The 26,193-nt window shown below is 40.3% G+C and overlaps 1 protein-coding gene and 1 long non-coding RNA gene across 5 annotated transcripts in view; one reads left to right on the forward strand and one right to left on the reverse strand.

Moving 5' to 3' along the window:
• The window catches only part of LOC139630320 (uncharacterized), a 55,194-nt gene extending 44,479 nt beyond the window's left edge, over positions 1-10,715 (forward strand). The window contains exons 2-3 of the long non-coding RNA XR_011693149.1: positions 7,451-7,518; positions 10,424-10,715. This is a non-coding gene — a long non-coding RNA (uncharacterized lncRNA). The remainder of the gene's footprint in view (positions 1-7,450; positions 7,519-10,423) is intronic.
• Positions 1,899-26,193, reverse strand: part of ppp1r16b (protein phosphatase 1, regulatory subunit 16B) — an 83,244-nt gene continuing 58,949 nt past the window's right edge. For all 4 annotated transcript variants that reach the window (XM_071493630.1, XM_071493629.1, XM_071493631.1 and 1 more), the window contains 8 exons: positions 22,438-22,583; positions 20,186-20,289; positions 14,822-14,946; positions 8,000-8,125; positions 7,825-7,900; positions 7,362-7,491; positions 6,967-7,114; positions 1,899-6,457 (listed from right to left, as the gene is read on the reverse strand). In XM_071493630.1, coding sequence (XP_071349731.1) covers positions 5,981-6,457; positions 6,967-7,114; positions 7,362-7,491; positions 7,825-7,900; positions 8,000-8,125; positions 14,822-14,946; positions 20,186-20,289; positions 22,438-22,583 — 1,332 coding nt within the window. In that variant the 3' untranslated portion in view covers positions 1,899-5,980. The remainder of the gene's footprint in view (positions 6,458-6,966; positions 7,115-7,361; positions 7,492-7,824; positions 7,901-7,999; positions 8,126-14,821; positions 14,947-20,185; positions 20,290-22,437; positions 22,584-26,193) is intronic.

Genomic DNA, 26,193 nt, shown 5'->3' on the forward strand with positions numbered 1-26,193 from the left:
GGACTGGGACTCGAGCCAGCTGGCCAGGACTCAGTATAGCTCGGGCACAATAGCAAAGCCAGGCCGCGAAGACGAGGTTAATGCAGTCTGGATCATGTGTTTTCAGCACCATTGTCCTCCTCTCTGTCTGTATGCCTTAGACATACTGACACTGCCCAGGGAGCTTCAGCTGAAAGGGTGATTTCTCCTAACATTTGCTCAAGACACATCAAGGACCGGAACCTGATGTAGATGTTTGACAAATTAGTTTGTGTTTGTTGTGCGGGTTTGTTTTTCAAATCCCTGAGCACACATATCAGCCAGTAGGTGCTGTTTTATGAGAGCTTAATGCAGTGTAAATAAGTTTCTCCCTAAAAGACAGATAACTATATCCATACCATTAAGTCTCTCCCCTTAAATCAACAGCATTGAAACAGAGCTAGGGGTGAATAAGCAGAAATAAGTAGAAATATTGACCCCTGCTGTCCCCAGAACAACTGCATGAGAGGAAGTTCAGAAAAGAGAGAGAGAGAAGGGAAAAAGGAAGGAAGGAAGCAGTTGAAGCCAGGCCAGGACCCTGACAGCTGTGCGATGAAGGACGGTCCAGCCACGGTCTGTCTCAGAGCAGAAAGGAGATGTAGAAGGAGGGCAGAGAAAGCAGACGTCTTAGTGTGAAAGAAATTGTTAGTAACCTTCATATGACATGAACTGCATCCAGTATATTCACCTGACTACAGCAGTAAAGTGTCTGAAAACATCTTGGAAGTAGCGCTTTTAAAATACAGCTGCAGAAAAAAAAAACAAATGGAGAAAGGTCAGTGATGATTTATTATGCTAAATATGTGCACAAATACAGGCAAGAAGATAAATACGACTGGGCCAAAACCTAATATATGGCTGGACAGTGTATATCAACGTGTGAAATTGAGGATGTAGTTGAAAACTGCTGTAAACAACTGACATCATGGCATTTTTTTTTTCATTCAGCCTAGTGTCAGCCGGTTTCAGCCCTTTATCTGTTTGCTTCTCTCCTGCTCTCTGTGCTCACATATACAGTATTTTAGTACAGCCAAATTGCCAATGAAACTGTGTTCTCATTAACATGTTTTTCTGTTTCTGTCGTCTGACAATAAAACAAGTTTGAAATAGTGACTGAAACGTGGCCCATTTAGGCTACATGTTAACTTCCAAGCCATTCCCAAGCTGCTGCTCTACAATACTAAAATCCAGATTTTATAACCATGTCATCGTCTGACCAAAATCATCATACACATAAGTTAATGACAAAGTCTGTGCCATGATTTCCGCTATGTTTACTTGTAAAATGATCACTTAGGAAGAAGTGACAGTAATTATTTTGTCTCTCTCACAGCAGACACGTCCGAACTGCTGCTCCCCCTCTCTGCCTCTCACTCCACAGAGGAGATACAGAGAGCGGTGTGCCTCCAGCTTGTGGGGCAGTAGTGCTACTCTTTTCTATGGAAAACATGGTTTGTCCAAAAAGTGAATATATTCTTCTGAGGTAGGTACTTTTTTGAAAAAAGGCTGTAAAAACTCCCCTAATAAAAACAGTTTGTGCCAATTCATTTTGAAATGGTAACAGCCAATGGGGAAACTCCAACACGTGGCATTCAGCTAACCAACGGTGTAACTTGATCACTCAACTCTATCACTCACCAAGTCGGTCACGAACATTTGTGTTTATAGGTCTTGTGCCGCTGTTGTGGTCCAGCCAAAAGGGCTTGGTCGTTGAGAGCCTGTATTTGTGCAAGCGCTTTTAAGCATAATAATGTTTTCTCACTCTTCTGTACTTGATGGCTTCTCTTTTTCTTTGCTTCTAAAAGACAAGCAGAGGAATCCATTGTACCATTTCATCATTTCATTGCACGACACAAAGAAGCTTTACTAATTAGACGGTATAAAATTCTCAAAATATACAATTTATTCAAAATATGTTAATGCAACCATCAATATATTCCAGTAATTACAAAATCAGTAGTTTTTCTTCTTTCTTATCCTTATAGACAGTGAGGCTTGCAGTCAAACACAAGCCCTGATTTATATACCATGAGAACACGGGTTACTTTAAACAGGCGACTGTCCCTTTCTGGCTAATACTGACCAGGTTGTAGTTCAAAATTACAATTCAGTCTGATTGAATTTTACTACTAAGGAAGCAGATGTGAAATTTAAACTCGGTCGATTGCAGCAGCTGGTACAGACATGAGCTGGAGCGAGTTCAGTGAATTTAAGCTGACTCACAACAAGATTATGTCACTGCCTTGGACACCAAAGGAGGAACCAAAACCAGGGGAAATAGCAATCTCCTTGACTTAATTTGTACTTCCTCAAATGGAGTTGAAAAACAAACTGCTTCCTACAAGAGTGCAACATTTAAAACTGACCTCCGCAGAAAAACTCCACCACTCAGACACTGGAGACTGAACAGCAGGGAGGAAACACCAAGCATTATGATGACACCAGGGAGCACTCGACTTCCCAGACAGAATTTAGTCTGTTGGATACAAAGGGGGGTGGGATGCATGGTCTCACACTTTTCCCCCGACAACCAAATTTCTGCTAACAATGTGTATTAATGTGGGTAATTGTATTTTCCTATGTTCTTCAACAGTAACAACACAGACATGAAAATGCAGCCTATGGGAACAGATAAGGGGGTACTAATACAAACATATTTACAAAGGTATCTGTACAAATATTTGACACTGTACAGTTGATGTTATGGGGATAAAGCGGTAGTGGCATTCTGGGTAATCACATTTTTGAAGGGGCTGCTCATCAGAAGCAAACAATGACAGCCTTTACCCAAAGTTTTTTTTAAATGTCTTTAGAAGTTGTTTTTGAAATCATGGAAGACTCTTTGGCACTCGCAAGGAGGATCTGATATTAGATCAAGGGAACAGTTCAACATTTTTGGAGAACTGCTTATTTGCTTATTCCCTGAGAGTTCAATGAGGAGATTGATGCCATTTCTCATATTTGTCTGTTCTCATATTTGACATTGAAGCCAGCAGTCTGTTAAAAAAAAAAAAAAGATTAACATGTTGTATTTTGTTTGTTTTATCTGTGCAAAAAACAAAGTGTAATGCTGGACTGCTTCTTGGCCTGTCTTCCTGGAGTCTCTGCTGGTTGCCAGGAAGTGGTCTGGCACATAAACCAACACGTCGTTTTTCTGTACAGATTAAGCAAACAAGATATATAGGTGGAGTTTGTCATGTGTGGACAGAGCCAAGCTAGCTGTTTCCAAATGATTCCAGTCTTTATGCTAAGCTAAACTAACCAGCTGCTTGTTTCCTCTACATATCTCATGTACAGACATGAGGGCGGCATCAGTCTTTTCATACAACTCTGACTCTTGGAAAAAAGGCAACAAACTGATATCCAAAAGGTCGCACTATTCTGGTACTTGTTTGGTATTTGGACAATTCTGCCTCTGTAAATCACTGCAATGGAGTTGAAATGAGGCCAGCAAAATGTGATTTAAGTGAAAACCTCTAAGATATTTTTTAATACTTGGATGAAAATCCTTTGCAGTCAACAACTGCTTGAAGTCTGGTACCCATGGACACCAATGCTGAGTTTCTTCCCTTGAGATGCTTTGCTGGGCCTTCACTGCAGCCACCTACAGCTGTTAACTAAGTTTTGCAGTCTGGGCCTTAAATGCACCTCAGAATTCATCCTGCTACACCACTGACCCACGCCCTTACACTGCCTCCACCGTGTGTGACAGATGATGTGGTATGCTTTGGATCATGAGCTGTTCCTTTCCTGCTCCATACTCTTCTCTTCCCATCATTCTGGTTTAATCTCTCCAAAGAACCTTGCTCCAGGACTGGGCAGGCCTTTTACATGTTTTCTGGCAATGCCTAATCAGGCCTCTCTGTTCTTGTTACCAGCGGTTTTGCACGTTGAGGTAAACCCTCTATTTACATTTATGATGGCATCTTTTGATTGCAGACTTTGACAATTATACGCCTACCTCCTCAAGACTGTTTTTGACCTGACTAGATGTTGTGAGGGGGTTTTTTTTTTTCACCAAGGAAAGAATTCTGCAATCATCCGCTTTAGTTTTTTCCATGGTCTTCCAGCCTATTTGGTGTTGCTGGGCCCCTTCCTTTTAAGAATGTACCAGATGCAAATTCAACACTTGGAATCAACTCCTGACCTTTTATCTGCTTAATTTGTCATGAAATAATGAGAGAACAGGCCATGAAACTATCAGTCAATTGTCAAATTACTTCTGAGCTTCTGAAAATGCAGGGATTTTATAAAAATGGCCAATGGCAATTTCCTTTGTTGAATTAAAGCTGAAAGTCTACACTTCAATCACACCTTGATGGCTTTGTTTCAAATCTTTATGGTGGTGTACAGAGGCAAAATTATGGAAATTGTGTCACTGTCCAAATACTTATGGACCCAAGTGTATGTTTTGTGTTTGTGAAACCGTGATACATTAAAGGACACCTGACATAATACTGTGGGCTTGTTACATACCAAATCCAAGTCTGGATTAATGTTAAGAAAAAAAACAGAGGCAAGCGTTGAGTCCATGTGTGACCTCAGAAAACTCATACTATACTTACAGTAATTCATTACATAACATTTACAGTTTCTGTTAATTAGATAAATACAGTGACTGGGAGACGATTAAGCCACACAATGGCCACCAGGAAAAAAAACCAAAAAAAAAAACCAAACAAACAAATAACGCTGTTATTTGTAGTGACACAAATATGAGCCCATCCCAGTGGGATGGCCTGTTTGTAATACAATTTACATATAGCAGACACTAACCCTTATTTCACTGTATCTGTTTGAGTTTTTTATGTCCGAAGGTGCTTTGCTGTTAGATTCTTCAGCTCATCTTATATTGCATTCACTCTCCACACGCCATCCAAATAATAAATACACTCAACTTTAGGAACCATTATGTTTTTTTTCTTTTTACACATTCCATTAATTTCATAAATAAAGTAACGTACAGGAATTTTCAACCATGTTTGCTTAAATTATATGTACGAATGAGCACAAAGTGGATTATGCATAAAACAGCATGACCTGTCAGTTTAGGTTTGATATGAGAGGACGGTGAGGTGAAGTACAGTTGACAGAATATAGTGACAGTTTCAAACACAAGTGCAGTACTATACTCTTTTCTGTTACCTCTCGCGGTAGAAGTACACTTCCTGAAGTACACTTCCTGAATCTTTTAATACTGTTTTATGGCATTCCTTCCCTTTACTTACACAGGCAGCATTTCAATATAAAGGAGACTTCAGGAGAGATGTCTCGGCTCTCTTTTTGCTACGTTCAGCTCTTTCTGATATGTTGTAATACAACATGATGTAACACAACACATCTGGACCGCTGTAGGATGGCCTTTTGAAAAATCACAAGAATATGGCATAAAAGCGTAACATTGTGGTTTAATGAAGGAAATGTTTAGCCTTCAAAAAAGCTCTTTTCCATCTTCATCTCTGAGGGCAGGACATGCAGTACCTTGAGATCCTCTCCACTCTGCTGATTCAACATTTTTGACCAATTCGAAGTGAAAAGCTTAAAAAACACACTGCACACACTTTGATTCTTAAAGGTGCACAGGTTCAGAGAATCGTGCACTCTCTCTATCCGTTTGGCATGTCTTGTAAGAGACTCCATGTGTGAAAAGGAATTTCAATCCGAGTGACATCTGGAGGAAAACAGTGGCGCTGCTCAGTTCCTTTCCTCTTCCCTTCTACACTTGAAACATGCCTCCATTTGGGGGAAGGTTTCTCCAGTTGTAGCAGGAGTCATGTGACAGGGAGGTATGAGGAAAAGTTTTTAGACTTTCTTCAGGCCATTCATCTTCTCTGGAAGAAGTTTCAAAGAAGTGGAGGAACAGGACGTTAAAAGACAGGAACACTCCTTCTTCCTTCTTCCCTCCTACGGCACATTCCTTGCTTCCCTCCTCTTTGTGCAAACACTCCATGTGACTGCGGCGCTACGACACACAGCAGCAGGTCCGCGCCTTCGGCTGCTCTTCCTCTATTGGCTGTTTCAGTTTGAGGAGGGGCGGGTCACCGCTGGCTGGTGTGTAGTAAACTGCACTGCCATTCGAGGAGACCAGCGGCATGCGGGGGTCCTCGGAGTTGGTTTTGGCATCAGTGAAGGAGTCTGTGGAGCCGTTACCTAGGTGACCGTTAAACAAGGGGTGATTCAAGAGTTTGGCGGCGGCCCTCTGTTTCTTCAGCTCTGACAGAGTCTGAGCGCGCTCTCTCGGCCAGGCTTCCTCCTGGGTGGGCTGGGTGGTGACGACCCCGCCGTTATCCGACGGTATCGTGCTGCCATTCGAGGGTGGCTGCGGCGGCGGCGTGGACGTTGTCGTGGAGATGAGGCCATTCTGTTTGTTGCTGCCATCTTTGAGGATGGTGGGAAGCTTGGGCTTGTCTGGCAGCTCCATAGCTACAACTGGTTTGACCTGCAGGGCATCGATAAGAATTACTTTAATCCCACTAAAAGGTTTCTCTATTATATAATTAAATACACGAAGGCCTGAATCAGATATATTTGCTGTGATGCCCAAGCTATGAAGCTCAAAAAAAAAAAAATGCACTTAAACTGTTGTTAAGTGCATCCCAGGAGTCATATGTTACAAAAAGCAGGAATGTTACTTATCTGAGAGAAATCCAGATAATCTGAAGATAATGTGCCTAAACCTGCTGTATTCAGTATGATGAAGCTACATAGCAGTGATTACATAATTAGAGCAAGACAGCACATTTTTTTCTAGTGGAACACTATGTGACTATGTTGCTTTCTTGTGTTTTTTGGCTCTACTGTTGGCGTTGTTATTGCAGCTTTTTTCCAAGGACAGAAACAGACACAACAGAAACTTAAGTGTAACTGTGATTATAATGTATTACCATAGGTTTACCTAATTCTGAGAAAGCAGCAGCAAGAGTAAAACACAATAATCAGAAGACTTACATGAATCACTGGGTTATTCTCCTGATCAGACTCCTTCTCTTTGTCGTCCTCCTCCTCCCTCCCTCCCCTCCACACGATGGCCTCTGTCTCGTACTCTTTGCGACACAAGTTGTGTCTGTCTGACAGGCTGGCTCGCCGCACCACTTTTCTGTGGACACAGGTAGAAATCACAGTGAGATAAAACCACTAGGAGAGAAACATGCCGGCAAATATGAATACAGCATTGTTCTAAACTTAATTAAAATGTAATAATATTCTTTTCTAGATTGTGTCTCACTTGAAATCCTTTATTGTTACTCTTTAATTGCTTGGATCAAGGGAGGCTGATGTCTCTTTCAAAAATGAAACTAAGAAATAAACTGTGACAAACACCACCAGCAGATGTCAGTACTTACCCACGACTGCCTGCACTGGACGTTCGCCTACACAGTGAGGTCTTGTGTTTGAGCTGGGACTTCATGATAATGTCGTGTTTGTGTTTCAGATCCAGCAGGATGGCTCTGAACTCCTCATCTTCACACAGATCTTTAAGTGACAAGGATGAAGAACAGGGTATGTCAACTCCTTTGTGTTTGTCTGGATAATTGTTGATCTTAGCAACGCTCTTAGTCTCTAATACTGGCTGGTAACACAGTAAGACAACATTTTTATCCATCCAGTACTGCCAAAAGTGTAAACTCTGACAATGATTGACATATATTATATATTATATTAAACTTGTTTTGTTTTCCCTTTAAGAAGATTGAATAAGTTAAGCATTAAGTGGGAAGTAATGACTGATGTAAAACCCCGATGAGACATTTGTTTTCAAAACCCCCGACTCAGTGTCTTAATAAGAGTGTCGAGGTGCTAATATACCGATGGGAGTCTCGTCTAGGAAGGTCTTGGCGTTGAGACTGGCTCCGTGAGACACCAGCAGCTCTGCCACATGCATCTGAAAGCACAACAACAGTAGCAAATTACATTAATGGTTACAGAAACCTTTGTGTGCGTGAGCTTGTCTGTTTCCTGTTTCCTGTTGTGTTTACCTTACCTGACCCCAGCACGCTGCAGCGTGAAGAGGCTGCCATCCATCTGAATCTCTCAGTTCCATGCGAGCTCCCCCCTCCAGGAGCAGCTCTGCAGCCTGCACGTAGCCATTTGCTGCTGCGATGTGGAGCTGCAAGGGCAGAGATTGATCAGATTTACACAGCGTGGGGTTTCTCATCAAAGCCACAATCAAGATCCCAAAGAATGAGGTGCTGCTAAGATTGCCGTTCGAGCCATCACATTACACCTGCAAAAGTCTGCATCAGATATATGCACTTGCGTCCAAGTTTGTGGATGAGGGTTTGTCACTGGGCATCTTCAATCCATAAGATTTTGTTATTTTAGGCCCACAACATTGTAAAAAGGCTCTGCCATCACTTCAAGGCTGATGGTCCTGCTGGAGTTAAAGTGCACGAACAGTTAAAACTAAAAACTGATCCTTGAGACAGCCCTCAGAAACCCACTTGTATCAGAAGCAATTGTACCAGGAGCTGAGAAGAGTTTCTTAAATCCTGTCTACTCTATCAGGATGTAAACCCTGGTCTTAACCTCATTAAGCCAAACACAGATCAAACCACAGGTCTTTACCAGAAATACTAGAGGAGGAGACACCACAGTTTCCAGAGAAACCAACTATGTCTAGCTGTTTTCTGGGAAGCCGTCTTGTGCATCATTTTATACACTTCTAGAATAATTTCATTTGATGGATGGTGCTGAGTGTAAACACATTAGGTTTAATGAAGAGCTGCACAAGCTGATACAAAATGTGTATATCTTAACAGCCCTGAAGTTACTTCTTTCCCCCAACTTTAATTATATTAGCACAAAACAAATGCAGAAAAACAATTTAAATGAAAGCTATTTTAGCACAAGTATACAATTTTATAGTTTTTCTGTTCGTGTTTGATGTAAATTTGGGACTAGACTCAACTAAAAATTAATTAGAAGAGGGAAGTCTAGCTTGAATCTAGAGTATTTCATGGAGGAAAAACTTTTAAGGGGTTATGATTTCTAATGCAGGGTTGTTTGCTATATCAATACCCTTAGACCCCACTCAGACTCTGGCTAATGAGGATAAATTACATCTTGGTCGGAACATAACTGGCCTAAAATAACAAGCAGGTCAGACAGATTTGTATCTCTGGAGAAGACTGAGTTTGAGCAACTGGTGATGTTAATCTCTGCATGTGAGGATGATGCCTTCTGTGCTATTATCATATTATTATATGTTACACATGGGAGTTTGGCTGAAGAGATGAAGAAAAGCACACAATGAGATCCAACATTATTGATCCTCATGCAGAAATTAGGATGTACTAAAACCGGTAGTGGAAAATCACAGCCTTGTGCACTGCAGGGGTTCCGACACGTGCACTCGATATGGCAATGCTTTTTATAAAACGTATAATTTTGTAATCACTCCCTGAATATATAAATAGTACTGCAGAGAGAAGTAGAGGGAATGCAAGAGGACAAGAGAGACAAACACCAAGGGAAAACAATAAATTCATAGCAATAAAACAACGACATTAAAAAAATAATAATAAAATAAAATTACTGACATTTATTTTTTACAAACTACGGCATTTTTAGTTCAAAGGTGTTCTGTATCTGTCTCCTAGAAAGCAAGAAGTGGAGCACACTGCTCCGTGTGAGGGGTGAACTGAGGCTTCACAGCACATTGAAGATTGTTAAGGTTCATCAGCTCCTGCAGGGCTCAGCTGTGTCTGGTTTTCTGCTTTTTGGTTGGTGCTGAGGAGGACTGAGACCCACTGCTGCAGGGCACCAGCTCCAGGAATAGTATTTATCTAATGGGATTTGTTGTTTTTGTTATTGAAAGCAATTTCAGGGTTCTGTAATATTTGTCCGAACACGACCTCTTACAAAATAAAAGCGCCCTCACTGACTTACTTTTAAAGGGGAACTCCAATGATTTCACACATCAAAGTGTGTTAACAGTGTGTGAAGACTGCTGTGAATGTGAAAAAAAGTTGTATAAAGCCTTTTGTGGCTACAGGGGGAGCTGAACAAAATCCTATCATTGGTTTGAAAATGAATAAAATCTGACCTCTGTAGCTTACTCTCTGCTTATGGCTACCAGCTCGAGACTACATCAGCATCTACAAGTGTAACACATCCAAATCTCTGACTGAACTGTCAGTGGTCAAGTTGCATTGGTAAATGTAAGCACAGGAGTCCACAGCCCCACAGTGGCTCTGTGAGATGGAGGTCTTCATGGGCCCATTCAGTTCTGAAGAACTGAGACCTGACCCAAATCTGACCAGTTCCTTGGACATAATCAATATTATTATTCTTATTATTATTAGGTTGCTGCTCTTTTCCAAAGTGGCTGCTTGTTAACTGTTTGTATTAACTGATACTGGATCATGCTGGTGCCTGTGTTTATGTTCTCTCTCTTTTCCAACAGTTTTTGAGATATTTCCTCAAAACCAGAAATGTCAACCTCATAGTGGCGCTAGAGGAAAAGTCAGGAAATCACCAAAGTCACTGTTGCAACATTCTAGTCTGGACCACACTGCATTCCCTGGAGCCACACTGCTAGAATCACAAATACCAAAAATCACCAGCTTCATTATCTCTGCATGTTGTCCCTGTGTTTGCATCGGTTTCCGCAGAGCATTTCAGTTTCCTCACACATTATTACTGGCAACCTCTCCAGCAAGTACCTTGCTTCTTGCCCAAAGCATGCTGGGATATGCTCTCTCTTTCTTCTCCAGTTTTTGCCTACAGGGTGAAGATATGCAAGTCTTTAAACTTCAAACTGCCAGTCAGTGTGATCGTGAGGGTGTTGGCTCTGTGATGGACTGAAGAACTGTTCAGGATGTATCCTGCATCTCATTCAATACAAATGCATGCTGGAGCAGGATCCTGCGATCCAAGTGTATTTTTTATATCTCTAATAATTTCTGTCATTTTGTGTTTTCAGTGTTTTATGCCCCTTTTCCAGTTACATTTTTTTATGCATTGAGTAAAGCACTTGGAAATGCCTGAACAAGCTTGCTATAAAGGCTTATTATTACAATCCTTGCCTCGAATCAAGAACTTGGACAACAGACCTAGGTTTCCACCACTGTTTTTTTTTTTCTTCATGTGTTATCCATTATTTAAATGTTCCATTTTTTACTGTGTATTTAATGTAATTTGATCATTTGGTGAGTGCCTTGTTTATTTTTGTCAGATTTTTAATAGTGCGAGTTTGTCACAACGCCATGCTGAAGGTTACTTCTTCTTTTCCTCGTTGTTTGGTGTATTTTCATTTGTTTGCATCAATTAAAATAAAATAAACTTTCACTTTACGTGAATGTTTCTCCTCTCACAGTTTGTTCAACCCATGCAGATTAAAATCAGTGTTCCCGTGCATCAAAATAAGGACATGAATGTATGCCACTAGAAAACAAAAGATTAACCTTACATAACTTCCAACCGGTTCCAGATCTCTTCCTCTTGCCTTTGCCAGCGATTTTAATAAGGCATGCTCTAGTTTGCTTCATCATGCTAGAATGAAGATTAACAGGACACATAAAGCAGGGGGACAAGCAGCTCAATCAGACAATCTGTGGTAAGACTTTAAAGCTTAACAGGGTTATTTTGGGCTACTACCATGTAATGTCCCCTGGCTATTTTCATCCAGTGATCTGTCACTGTGTTTCCCCAGCGCAGCTAAATCCCAGATATATAATGAAGACTTCATTAAGGCATGTGACATTATACGCTCCAGTCAGGAAAGTACGCTTAAGATTTTTTTGTGCCCTACTTGACTTCTTAATGTATCACTGAAAACAAGCTGGGTGACCTCTTTAATAGGTGCACCTCCCCATTAATACACAAACAACTGACTTATTTCTGCACAGAGGAATGTGGCTGTGAGTCACTTATAAAGAAGAAGTAAACGGCCCCATCTTTGTTTGCGTTTTCTTATTGTCTGCTAATGCATTTGACACAATGCAATCACTAGAAAAAATTCCTTGTATGTGAAAACATACTTGGCAATAAAACTGATTCTGATTCTGATTCTGATTCTGAATATGTAAAAATGAAAGTGCAATTTGAACAGAACAGGATGTGTTGGATGCATTAATATTAAATAACTTTGTTTGACAGTTTATCATGTATTAGACCATGACTTGGGTGATAGAAAGGCCCCAAGAGTGCAGTGATGGGAGGTTCTTGGTGTGCATCAGGTTGGACCTGTACATATTGCGACCTTTTGAGTTTTTGAGTCTTAGTTGTGACCTAAAAGGTGCACAAGATCAAGAGCACCAGGCACAGGAAGTGCAGGAGTTAGTAAATCGAATTTATTCCTCATTATTCTTCCTGGAGTAATAAACACAGGCAACAACAAGCAATGAATTAACTCTGGCTGTTGCATACTTGTACTTATAAGTCCATACAGCGCAACACTGAGGTTTGAGAGCTGTGCACATTGGCTCCTCTGGGACTCTTTGTGACCTACGGTTACCCATAACACCCTTCTCTGCCCAGGTTCAAAGAGGACCGAGTGTGTATCTTCATTGCTTAATACAACCTAAACTTTCTACGGAGTACTCCAGTGAGTTTGCAACGCTTTAAGATTGTAACGCTTCCATTTCAACCACTGGCAGATATTTTGGTTTGTTGGTAAAAGCCATGTAAGCAGGAGAAGGCAAAGCTGTGGCTATTTACTTGACACGGTGTGCAACAGTGCAGAATGTGTGTCACTGAATCATCTCAGTATGAAGCACTGCAAAAAGATGTATTAAGGAAGTACAGTTGGCCAAATCAAGTGGATAAATGAACAGCTGTGTACCTTAACTAATAGTGTGCACAACATACGGTCCATGTCAAACCATACGAATGCTTTGTAAGAACTGTTTTTGCCATACTTACATGTGAACCTACAGCAGCTGTGCATAGCATGAATTAGTTTGGTCTAAATGCAGCTCACTCCACTTCTGCAAGGCTTTGTTATCGCTCATTATAATGCAGATATCGTCACAGTTTTTTCTATTTATATATATATATATATATATATATATATATATATATATATATATATATATATATATATATATATATATATATATATATATATATATATATATATATATATATATATATATGCTAATTCATGAATCACCATGTTTGAAGTTTTTATCTTTTGTTTCAAATGTAATCATTTCTTCTTTATACACTTCAGGTTTTCTGTAATTGCAAGCTTTTTGCTCATTTATTAGACTCATGGGAGATTGTGTTTCATTTCAGATGGCTCTGACTGTCTCACACACTCTGCCATGGTGAAATTTAGCTTTTATGATTCTTGGTCACCTCTTGTAGTCTTTTTTTTTCTTTATTTCATACATATTTCTTATTACAGGTTGGTTCTAGTCTATCACTACAGCATTTTGAAAGTGTGACTGCAGGTGTATTCAGTGCTCACGAGCAGATCCATTTTATATCTGCAGAGCATTTAAAAATCATACAGCTGATTTGCCTTCAAGAAGATTATAATGAGTTTCTAAACGCCTGATTAACTTTGAAGGTATTATAGCCTCATGAGCCAATGTTGCAGAGCACTTAATCTCTAAAAGGTGAATCTATAATAAAGATGGTCCTCTGAATATTTACACACCATTTCCTTTTGTTAACTGTGAAGCCTGATCATCTTACAAAAGTGTAACATGTGTCTCTGCAGCTTACAGTCTTTTAGTGGCACCATTTTCTGGTTAGAGGCAGGATGAGAAAGTCACAGAGTCTTGATTGTAGACTGTTAAGAAACATTTTCACTGCTAGGCTTACATGTTGACAAGGCGTCAAGCTTACATTAAATAATGGCTCTAGCACAGTAAACGATATGTGGACCATAGTCACGTCTCTCATCCCAGCTGTTGTGATTTTACTTGGTTAGAAAGATTGCTGCAGGAAACAATGAAGTTCACATCCAATTTTATAAAAACCCACTAATTCTGATTGATTAGAAAAATCATAAAAGCGATACAAACACAGAGATCCACAGATGACACCTAGTTTGTATATCGTGTTTTTCCACACTATTCCGAACTGCCACGCTCGAAGGCGTTTTAAAAGACTGCCATCACAGAGAGCTGGTGGGGTAGGCAATATCATTCAACAGTAATGTTGGGGGAATGATGCACATTTACAGGCTCATTGACTCACATATGAAAAGGCTCATAAATAGTTGGGTAAAGAATGGAGAAAAAAAAAGCTAAATGTTCAATCCTTTCTCACCTAACCGCCTAACTTTCAGAGACTGTCTATAGGTATAAAAAAAAGTTACATTTATGACTTTTTAAGACCTTTTTGGTACCACTTTAAAATACATTCAGGACCAAACTTGCAATGGAAATACACCAAAAGTGAAACTATACATTTCAGTTAAATGCCTTGGTCATAGTTGTTATTAACTTGAGATAAGTGGTAGAAGAAGTACTCAGATCCTTCACTTAAGTAGCAGTCCAATACAGCCAATCCAGTACCAATGAAAAGACTCCATTACATGTAAAAGTACTTGAGTATTAGCAGCAAAATGTACTAATGTATAAAAGTAAAAGAACTGGTTTGGTCCCTCTGACTGATATATTATTATATATGACATCATTATTAGATGATCAGCATGTTACTGTTGTAGCTGCTGGAGGTGGAGCTAGTTTGAACTACTCTATATACAGTTTTATACACAGGGACACCAGATAAAGGTGAGGGCTCATGAGACTGTGATCGTGCAAAACGCTGTGCACAACTCTAAATTGGTTTAGACACAGACACAGACACACACACACACACACCCACACAGAGCAGAGTGTCCTACCAGTGTGGCTCCCTGAGAGTCCTGCTGGTTGACCTCCTCTCCCTGTCTCAGCAGTTCCTGGATGTCTCCCAGCATCCTCCTTTCCGTTGACGCCCGAGTCTCGTTGATCATCTCCTGCGTGATGCCTGTCAATCACACACGCAGGGATAAGAGTGTTAATCACAGGGGAGACAGTTTATTTCCTGGCAGCCTTAATATACAACTGACAGGGACAGTTTATGATCTGAGGCACCCGGAGGGTGGAGCAGCGACTGAGGTATGATAGTGACACAAGGGACACAACATAATGCTTGTACTTTAAAAGTCAATGTTGCAGAGAGAAAGCTTCATTTTCTGGTAGACAGCAGCAGACACTGCTTTTTGTCATGTCATAGCGATCTATAATGGGCACAGCGAGGGCCAAACTTAGACATGAGTAATTTAGAATGAAGAATTAAAATAACATTAATGGTTATAAGAAATAAATTAAGTTTCAGATCATTATTTTTTGACAAATGGCTACACCATGTTAAAGATCAATACGGAGCTGCTGCGTACAGCTTTCATATTTGGATTTTAAATATTTGAAAGAAATTAAATGACTGTTTTGTCTGGGTGCAGTAGTTTACTTTCATGTGGGCCTCTCTTCCACCTTTTGGCAAAGTTATGTGGTGTTTGGCCCAGTTGAGGCTCAGGTGATTCTGGCTGTCACAACCACTCTAAATTTTTCTGTTAATCCATCACCCTGCTGTCAGGGAGGACTCAATACTGTGAACGCCACACTTAGGGGAAAAACTTATCCTCCACAGCTCAGCAGTACTGTACTGTGCAGTCCAGCAAATTTAAATTAGCGTCCGATTAACAATAATGAAAACAGCCTCTCAGTCAGAACTGTGGCTCTTATGTTCTTGGATTATGGGACTAAATGTGAGTTATTTGGAGGATGAATTGGGCCTATGAGGTCTAAAGCTACAATAAATTAGTTTAAGTGTTGCGGATCAAATTAAGATTACATTCCTTTGTTAGAAAAAGGAACAAACCATTTTGATTTATTTGTCAGCAGGAAAAGGTTAATGGTCCTTTAAATGGAAGCAGCTAGAAATAAAAGCTCAAAGTTGGAAAAGTCAGAGGAGTAGTTTTTTATTTGGTTTTTTGTGGCACATGGAGGACATTCCCCTGAGACTGAACCCTCTTATTTCACTTCACACAGGCATCACCTAATTGTGCATATTTTATTGTCAGCATTTTAGCCCTATGACCTTCATTCTGACACCGAGTTATAAACTGAACCTGGCCGAGTGAAGCTTAAAGCAAAGCTATCCACCCATCAAACACTCCAGCCTCCAACCTACCATTTTAAAGTCAAATACCTGTTTCACAGTCCTCACGCTCTTTTCTGCACCACACCGACACGTAACGGCCAGTGATTGTGATGGAGGTGCTGAAAAATGGTGAGGAGGTAAAGTGGTATTTTTCTCTGAATTCACAATCAGAATCACAGCCGGAGGGTGTTTAATGGCACAGGAATCAGCACGATGACGGTCCCCTTTGTGGACATAAATGAAATGCACCCTTCCAGCTACGTTTTTCTTCTGTGTTTTCTGATGTCTCTGCATGCAAGCATCAGTCTCGCCGGTACTAATGTCACACATTTTACTTGCCTTGTTTCTGTCATATTTTGCAGTGATGGCCAACAGCTTGACAACGCCCAAAAGGATTAATTAAAAATGTAAATACAACAAACAGTCCTCACTGTCACACTATAATAAATGTAGTAAACAGAAAAACTGTGAATATGTCGTCACATGAAGAACTAGACAAGAGTAATATCCTAAACTGAAGCATGAAACTGATCTTGGGATCTGCTCAGGAACAGAGATGGGTTTGTGGAGCAGAACTAGCTCCTAATTCCTTACAAACTGTGACCAGTGTTTTCTGAGCTAAACTTTAAGTATAGCTGTGTTTTGCAAAAATATTTAAGACTGACTCACTAACTAGATTTGTGATGGCCTGCAAAGAATGCCTAGTTTTGGGGGAGTTTGCTTGATTGACAGTTGTCCCAGCCTATCATAGTGAGCAATGCTATTCAGCACTAACTCATCCCACATTAGCTTGGCGTGGGTTTAACTTCCCTTTTCACCAAGGACTGTAGTTCCAGGAGGGGCCAAACACAGCAGCAGTGAGCAGTAAACTTATATTGAACTACAACCAATCATTACTTATATTATTTATTGGTGTTGATTATTTTTTCTAGTAGTCTTTCAGTCTATAAAATATCAGACAATAGGAAAAAATATCCATCTGTTTCCCGCAAGTCTCTGTAAATGTCTTGTTTTGCTTCACCAATGTAAGATGCTTCAATGTAAAATGACACAAAGCAGATTAGAGGCTGCAGTCTGTGGACAAAATCGTATCATAATCTTGTTTTTGTGTTTTATCGAGCAAGTTTAAATTTGTCTTAAACTGATCGGTCACACAAGATCTGCAGACAGATAAATGAGATTGTGTTGCTTCCCAGCGTCCAAGGTGCTGTCTGCAAATGGGTTTTTTTTCCTGACCACCAGCTCTGTGAATGGAATAATGTAAAAAAGAGAAAAGCAGTGCTGCTCAACAAATTACTTGAACGACTAATCGATTATTAAAATCAACTCATCGCTTCGGCACTCAATCAGACCTTTAAAATAATCCTCCATCAGTGCCTTAATTTGATTCAGGATACAAAATGTCACCGGCTGTGTCTGTTGTGCAGCCAGTGGATTTGACTTTGTCTACATTCCCAACTCTCTTTCATCAGCTCAGTTCCAGGTAGACGATTTCTCCTTATCGCTGCGGCTCATCGCGGATGAACTGGGCTCTACAGGGGAGGATCAAGGAGGAGTCAGATCAGTCGATGCTACATATCAACTGCTGTGAAAGTGTGTGTGTGTGTGTGTGTGTGTGTGAGAGAGAGAGAGAGAGAGAGAAGGGGGGAGCCCGTGTGCCCATCCCTGTGGCATCTCTGGAGAGAGAGGTCTTATCCAGCAGTACAGTGCTGAGAACATTATGGGAGCAATTAACGGCGCCGCTCTCCCTTTGATCGGCTTAATAATCATTCTTCTCACCTAGTGTACCGCTATCTGTATTCTGCAGCTCGAGAGATCCTATTGTAAGCTGAGAACCTCATTTTCAAGTGTGTGTTTTCTCTCTCCAAGCCCCCACCCTGTCTCTCTCTCCCTCTCTCTGTATGTAGGTTTTCAATATTGTCTCACACTCAGGATACAACCCACACAATGGCTGTCATGTGTCCTCTTTGCACTGTTAAAACTATCAAAATCATTAACCCTGCACTTGTTTACAATACAGCACTTATCATAACAGGGATTTCCTGACCTTTAATTATCCAGGGAAATATGACTGAGCTCTCATGTTGCTCTCAAGCACCACCCTGCTTCCCCACAGCCTTCTGCTGTTTATAACAAAGCAGCTCTACTGAAGCTTTTGGGCTTTAGTGCAATATTGAAGGGCACCTTAACCAGGGAAAGCTCCTTCATTTTTCAACCCTCTGTTGTTTACTGCAACTTCTCTAGCCTGTGCACATGCTAAATCAACAGCAACCCACAGCCTCACACATGTGGGGCTGCCCCCAGAAGTAGAATAGCTGATGTGGAGCTACTTTCAGTCTATGGGACTCAAGCGTCTGAAATGTTTTCTGTAATATTGATTGGAAAGTTTTAGGAGGCTTGTTTGCTTGAAATAGTTAGCATTAACCTTCCATAAAAACAATGAATTTGTAGTTTTTGCAGTTTTTTTATGAGTGCTTTCAGTCTTTTCATCTCACTGCCAGGAAGTGTCATGTCCCAAAATTCTTATTCCTATAAATCAACCACATTTTAGCAGCAAATCTCGGCATTTGAAGTACAATATTTCTTGTAAGCACAAAGCTGCTGCAGCCACAGATTTTGCTGACTTGTTGCCAACTGTGCTCACACACTCCTGCCTGTAAACACAACACAACTGTTGACTGGAAAACAAGAGCAAAATAAGAGCTTATGTTAAGAAGGCTGAATGTAAATAACATCACCAACAGTTGTATCACACAAACAGAAATGCCAACACATCAGAAACTGCGCGAGTTCCCCCTCCTTCATCACTGATGTGTATCTATGCGTATGTCAGCGCTGATCTCCTTGAACTCATGTCACACAGACGAAGTGAGCCGACTGCGGCTGTTTACGGTGACACAGCAGGAATATACAGTATTGTAATCTGCGTCCTGCGGGGAGTGAGAGTACTGTGAATATCTCAGAGCTCCCTGAAGTGTCAATCCTCAAGCTGTGCAGGACACTAAGTGCTTTCTGAGGTCACAACCCCTGCTGCCACCGTTTTTAGCAATCTGTTCCTCTGCCAGAAGCTTCAAACACTCTTACATACTGCACTGCTGCATAGGTTAAGCAAACTTTACACTGTATATTTTAAGAAACGAAAGTGTTTGTGGGTCAAAGACAACTGTCAAATACAATTGTGTGAAATACAACTTTGGCTAAACCCCAGTCACATCTAACTGTAACTACATACAACTGTTAGTCAAAGCAGTGTGCAAGGAGCACACAAGAGTGAAATTCTTACACTTAGAGTTTGAAGGATAATTTATAGCCGTTTAAAGGTACATTAAAAAAAATGTAAGCACTGGATTAAACAGTGTGTTTATCTATTTCTACCTTGTATACTGCAATAGAAGATGTATGTTGTTTCTTTATTGACATATATTCTACCTGGATCATATTATGGATGCCAACTTTACTCCATACGTGCAGCTTTAGCTTCATTCTATTAGCCCAATATCATGTAATTAGCCTTAAAGGGCATTTTTCAAACCATTTTTATAGGCTTGTAGTTTGAAAATGATGCAGCTAGAAATATTAAAAAGCCCACAGCAGACAGCATTGTCATCCAGTCTACGGTGCTAACATTAGCATAATTAGCTAGCTAGGTAAATCTGCTGTTGGCTGCCTCTGCCTGAAAACAAGGACTCATTGTTTCAACAACTCAATAAGAATTTGAACAAGTAAATTTGGCGTCATTATCAGTGTAAACTGCACACATGCCAGAGTGGAAAGCTTGGAAAGCTTGTATTGGATCTGTCTTGCACTAGTATGACTCAGCTTCACAAAACACAAGAACTGTGAGGGTTAGAAGGGCTAATACAGGTTAGACCTAACTGGCATAATATTAAAGAAAGTAGACACAGTACACTCCTTCCAGTGGCCTAATTAGTGTACATGAAGAAGTAGCATTGTGTCATTTATTTGGTCTTTCTGCAGACATTGGGAGACTGATCAGTTCCCAAACTCGTCAAAGGAAACACAAAAATATGCTTATCCATCTCTTCAGACATTTATACTCTACCTCTGTTGGCCATAGCTGTCTCGATGATGTCCAGTGTTGGGTCGTCTTCACACAGGTCATAGGGCATGTTCCCATCAGAGTTGACCGCCAGCAGATCTGCACCACTGTGTGCAGACGAGCAGATGAATAATTAAAGAATTCTGGAATATCTATTGTTCTAGATGTAAAATATCTGTGGCTAGTGTGAGGACTATCAGAGGAAAAGACATTTAATATATTATACTTAATCATACTATGATACCATCATCTGTGCACCAAAGGCACTCAAACGTGACTGTTAAGATCAAATTTAAGAAGGTTTGTTTATATCATGCTGAAACTGCTGATCTATAATTCAAAGTCTTGGACATGAAGGAAAAAATAAACCTTAGTTAAAGCACTAATTGATGGTGCTTATTAAATTCTTTCAGTCCAGAAAAAGTTGACCTGCATTATTCAGCGATTTCTAATCACTCATTTCACTGTGGATAATGAGTCCAAGTGATATGATGAGTGGTTTGACAAGTTCTTCATGTCAAGAGATGGCAGCAGTGTGTCTATGTTGTGTGTACGCATTGTGCGTTGTTTTCAGTTACTGCATATAAGCTGTAATTCAACCCTGCGCGTGCATAGGAAGAAACAATATGAGGTGTGTTCACATACAGCGTCTTCATTTGTCTGCATCGGCAAATGCCTCTTTCTGTGTGTGCATGTGTCTTGCTGTTAGAACAGACACACAAAGCCGACATTTTTGCCTCTTGAAAACCTCAGTCTGTGTTTTAAAATTTTGAATTGTATTGTTTATGAACTTTCCCTGGAATAACATCATGATGATATGATCATAACATGCAACACTGAAACAGCTCACTGTATTACTGGGGCTATTTTTAAGTTTTCTCTGCCACTGAACGTGGTTTCTTGCTGGGAGCGGAGGGTGGTGATGGTCATTTGACAAGAGCTTCAGCCATCATTGCATTTTCGAGACAAGAGGTTACAAAAGGCCCTCTGAGCAGCTCTACGTCTTCAGGGCAGATTGGACAGTGAGTCACTATTGGAAAGTGACGAGACCGGCTCGGGCTAGCTGGTTAGCATGCTAACTTCTGTAGAAGAAAAGAGGTGATGGAGACAAAAGTTGACACTGATGTTGCTTTCTGCTGCTGGAGACAGCTCTTGGCGAGTAAAGGTTTGACGTTTGATGCTGAACCCGCAACGTTTCTTCTAGACTGGTAAGTAAACAGCTGCTAATGCTAATGCTGGCTATGTAACAATAGCAAAACTTACAAATAGCTCCATTAAATTAATGATGTGGTGACTTTATACATGCTTTTTCATACATTTGCCATATCATCACATGCTGTATATTGACATTGGAAAAATATGTCTCAATATTATTGTGATACTAATTTCAATTACATATATCTTCCAGCCTTAAAATGCTTCTAAGTAATACTACTTACTATATAACTATCACCTACTTTGCCTCTTTTACCAAAGGGATAAAAATGGAGAATGTTGCCATTTCTCCACCATTTTCCAAAACAAACAAGCAAAAAAAAAACTTCATCACATTGTATGTTTTTTCATGCTGCTGCTATTAGTGTGGGCTTGGCATTTCCTCTACTGCTGGGAGCACTGCCATCAATCTGCTTCTCCAGGTTGCATCCTCTGTTGTTTTTGTATCAGGCAAAAACCTAATTTCTCTTGCCCAGAACTCAATTAAAAAATAATTCATAGGTTTCTACGAATGACCTGCCATGGCCCACTGGGGACAGCGTTTGCATTTGTACCTGATCATCTGACAGCACAGCTTTGCCCATTGACTTGACACTGGGTTGTGTGCACTGCCTTTTCCTCAGGAAATTGGTGGTAAGCGCTGCCCACCCCATCAACTGAATACAGTCATTGACTGATTGATACAAGTTCTTCTGATCGATACTAGTGAAAACTCACCCTCACCCCCCACGCCCCCTCCAACACTGTGATGCGAGGCTCTCATAAATTACTGTGAAGTGTTCATACAATGTGATCGATCAATCAATCACCTGCTGAGCTGAATCAGACAGATCCTGGCGCATCTCATCTTGATATTAATTTAGTTACTATCGCCCATTAAATACGTTAATAATTTAACACCCCTGCTCATTCTCCCTGAGGCCTAATATTACATTTCATAAAAACAAAATAACCTCCTCTGATGTCAGCAGAGTGGCTCTTTATTTCAGGCGAGGCAGGAAGCCTCCTATAAAACACTGCAGGAAACCCTGGTGCCTTACTGTGCAATGAGTATCTTGACCAGTCCTGCGTGGCCACAGGTCGCAGCAGCGTGCAGCGGCGTCCACAGCTCATTGTCTTGAGCATTAACACTGGCTCCTCGGTCCAGCAGGATCTTCACCATCTCCTCATAGTTATCTATACAACACTGCATAGAGACAGAGGACAGAAAAAGAAGATGGGGGAAGAGAAGAAATGTGTTTAATTTTTGATACTGTAATATTCACTGTGTGATGTCTTAAAACCCTGAAGCAGACACAGAGAAAAATAGAGTAAGGAGAGATAAATGAAATGTAGAGAGGAGGACAGAAAGGAGTAAGGAGGTAGGAGTGGGGACAGTGAGAGGGAGTGAGATGGACAGCAAGGGGACAGGATGAGACACAGAACAAAAGAGAAAAGTCAGATGCTGTAAGAAAGAAACACTTTGCAGGACGTGTGTGTCTATCTGCTGTTTTTCAACTTCACCAAATGATGTGTCAACAAACTGAGATTCACAATTTCCTCTTGTTTGAAGAAAACTTGAAATGCTAGCTGAAAGGAGCTTTAAGTCTGATGTAGCATATAATTCATACAGTGAGTGCTGCAATGATGCTGTGCGCTTCAGCACCTTCATCGCTGCACGAAAAGGATGAAAAGAGACTCATTTGTCACCTGTAGCACAGACGAACAAGAAGTCCATAAAATAGTCAAAGCCTATCTCTAACAAAGTCCTTTAATGGCGTATGCAGAGTGCAAAACTGAGGACACATTAAGCCAATTTTGACACAGTCAGTGTGACATCTCAGCCATTGTGTGGGTTGTTCCCTGGATCCAAGACAGAACTGGAAATGCAGCCATAACTCACACCCTTCTACAAAGACAGAGACAAAGACACAGGGACACAAAGTATTTTCCTTGTTAAACTGGGTGTGATTATAGGGTGGGGAGGAAGGAGAATTTTCCATGAAAACCATCTTCCAGCAGCTGTCAGCAACATCAGTTTTCTCCATCAGAGCTAATTGGTGAGAGCGTGGCAGTACCATGCAGCTGAACAAAGACCAAATGAGTGAGAAGACGAGAGAAAAACAATATTATGTGTGTGCGTGTATATATATATATATATATATATATATATATATATATATATATATATATATATATATATATATATATAGAGAGAGAGAGAGAGAGAGAGAGAGAGAGAGAGAGAGAGAGAGAGAGAGAGAGACTGCAAGAGGCAGACATGGGGTTAAAGAATGGGATTACTTTGTCACAGTTGGAGGATCAGAAAAAATCAGAGAGGATTCAAAGCAAAAGCCTTGTTTCCAAATCTGAGAGGAGCATCTCAGCAAGCATGTTATTATTTTTGCTGATAAAGTTGCAGGTTTGAATCTGGTTCATGACATTTGTCTCATGTAATCAAACCTCCCATTACTCCAGTGTATAGTGTATTTAAGAGTTAAAGTTATAGAAGTGCCTTTTTGTTTCCAGAAACAGCCATGTGTTTTCACCAGAGAACACCTTCACTTTTGAGAGAAGCCACTGGAGTGTTGTCATGTCTCTGCTCTCTGCTTTGAAATGAAAATGAGACATCTGTCATGATGAAATGTAAAATCTCTTCTGACAAAATGACTGCTGTTAATCCCATTATAAAGCCTGGATCTACTTCACTGAAGATTTAAACAATAAGAGAAAAAAATCTGTAGCAAATCAGAGAAAGATTGGATAGAAATTCTTTTCATTTATATTATTTTGATGGTGTAACAACAGACTACAAAGTACAATAAAAACAATACTGGGTCTTTTTTGGTTTAATAACAAAAATGATTACAATGCTGGTTGCTCTCTCTTTGACTGTCCTCTCTATCTGAGCAGCTGGTACAGTGAGGAGCAGTGAAGTTTGTTTCCAGACCAGAGAGGATGAAAGTGACTGGACACGGTAATTCGTAGCTGAGTTTCATGCATTAATCAACAACCTGATCATCCAACCTGCCAAGAAAAAGCAACATACAGTCTGCTGCAAATGCCTTAACCAGATAAGTCTAATAGAAATTTTGAAATATGAAGTGACCCATAAGAAATAAGGATGCATGGATGAGTGGATAAATTCACTTCTTACAGAGCACTATTTCCTAATCCCAAACTACACCTGTCTCTTGCAGTTGTGCTGCTGACATGAAGTGCAGCTTCTCTCAGCTGTGAAATAAGTAACATTGCTGGCTTCACCTGCTGCAGCCTTTATGTTAATCTGACAACATTAGAATCAGAGTTGTGCCGTGTTTAAAGTGTTACAGAAATGTTGGTGCGTCCTGATAAAGTTGTGATCGTGTCTTTTGTGCTAAAGTGACTCAAGTGCTTCTTTAAAAATGCCCCAATATATAAGAGTGATATCACATTGCATGTCTGAAAGGGACCTCTAATGGGTTTTTAATCGTGCCAGGTAGTTAGATGAAGCCAAGTTACAAATTCAGTCTCTGATTGGCTAAAACAAAAGTTAAAAGGGATGTGCACAGGTCCAAAGGATCAAGATTAAAAACCATTGATTGTGAGATGCTGTTAAACGTCTGTTGCACTGATGAACTTTCCCAAAACAGAACTTCTCACCTTTTCCATTTGTCTTTGAACTTTGCATTGTATTTTACATGCAGTATAAACCTTGAGAAGGTGAGGTGAGAAGAGAAGACACACCATCTCTTTTATGGATTTACACAGAGGACGAGCAGAAGTGCAATCTCCTGAGGTTTCTAGTATCTGAGGGTAGAAGCAAGAGCAATTGAGACAGTAAAACAAGGAGAGGCACAGGCACGGGTATAAACCAACAGGATGGAAATCTCAAGAAAGAGAAATGGAGAGCAGATTAGAAGACAGATGAAAGTCACTTTAGGAAATACAAACAACAACAGCTGACTCTACTCTTCAGCATCCAATTCACTTCATTAAGACTTGGCATGCTTTAAAATTATTTTAGAACAATTAAAAAGGGAAGAAGTCGAAACTAATTCTTGACCATATTTTTAACACAATTATTACAATTAAATATTCTATAAAATAATGAATGTTACTTTTCTGACAATAGATACACTGGTAGTAATCATTATCAGTGGCAAGTACAGTGAAATCCAGCACCGGCCCTGTTGTTTTGTGACAACGCAACCAGATGTGACCGTGAGACTGTCCCCTTTGGTACCACGTGCATCCCTTAAACAAAACTCGATCTCTCTTCTCAGTTACCTGTATTCCATCTCTGTCTCTACCTTCCTACTGTCTGGAAAAAGAACCTCAACGCAAAAAAAAAAGACTATTAGACTACATTAACATAAAGAGAAAATGAGTTTTGTGCATTCTCTGGGGTTCTGTAGCTTTGACAGCCAAGGCTACTCAGATAAGGCGGCTCTGACAGGAGTGTAGTGGGGGATACATAAATTAATATACAACACAAGAGAGGAAATGAAATTACTGCACAGATGTGGAGGACAGATAGCAGGAAGACAGATAAGAGGTGAAATAGATGCATAGAAAACATAAACACCTGACTGACTGGAAACACGACTGGCTAACAAACACATCCTGTGGTTAACATTTTAGTTGAGGTAGAAAGATTTTAAGCCTGTTTGCATCCAAGTCTTAAAAATGATGCATCTTTCAGGAAAAAAGGAAAGATTTAAATGAATACATACATCTTCAGTCTGCAACTGTCATAATGCAACAGTGTCTGTTTATTTATTGTGGCTGCTGTTTACATGATCATTTAAGCATCTGGGTATTAGACTCTGATAACA

The sequence above is a fragment of the Trachinotus anak genome, unplaced genomic scaffold (genome assembly GCF_046630095.1).
Source record: "Trachinotus anak isolate AG129_WGS33_773 ecotype Australia unplaced genomic scaffold, CSIRO_AGI_Tana_v1 ptg000013l, whole genome shotgun sequence".
Taxonomy (NCBI): domain Eukaryota; kingdom Metazoa; phylum Chordata; class Actinopteri; order Carangiformes; family Carangidae; genus Trachinotus; species Trachinotus anak.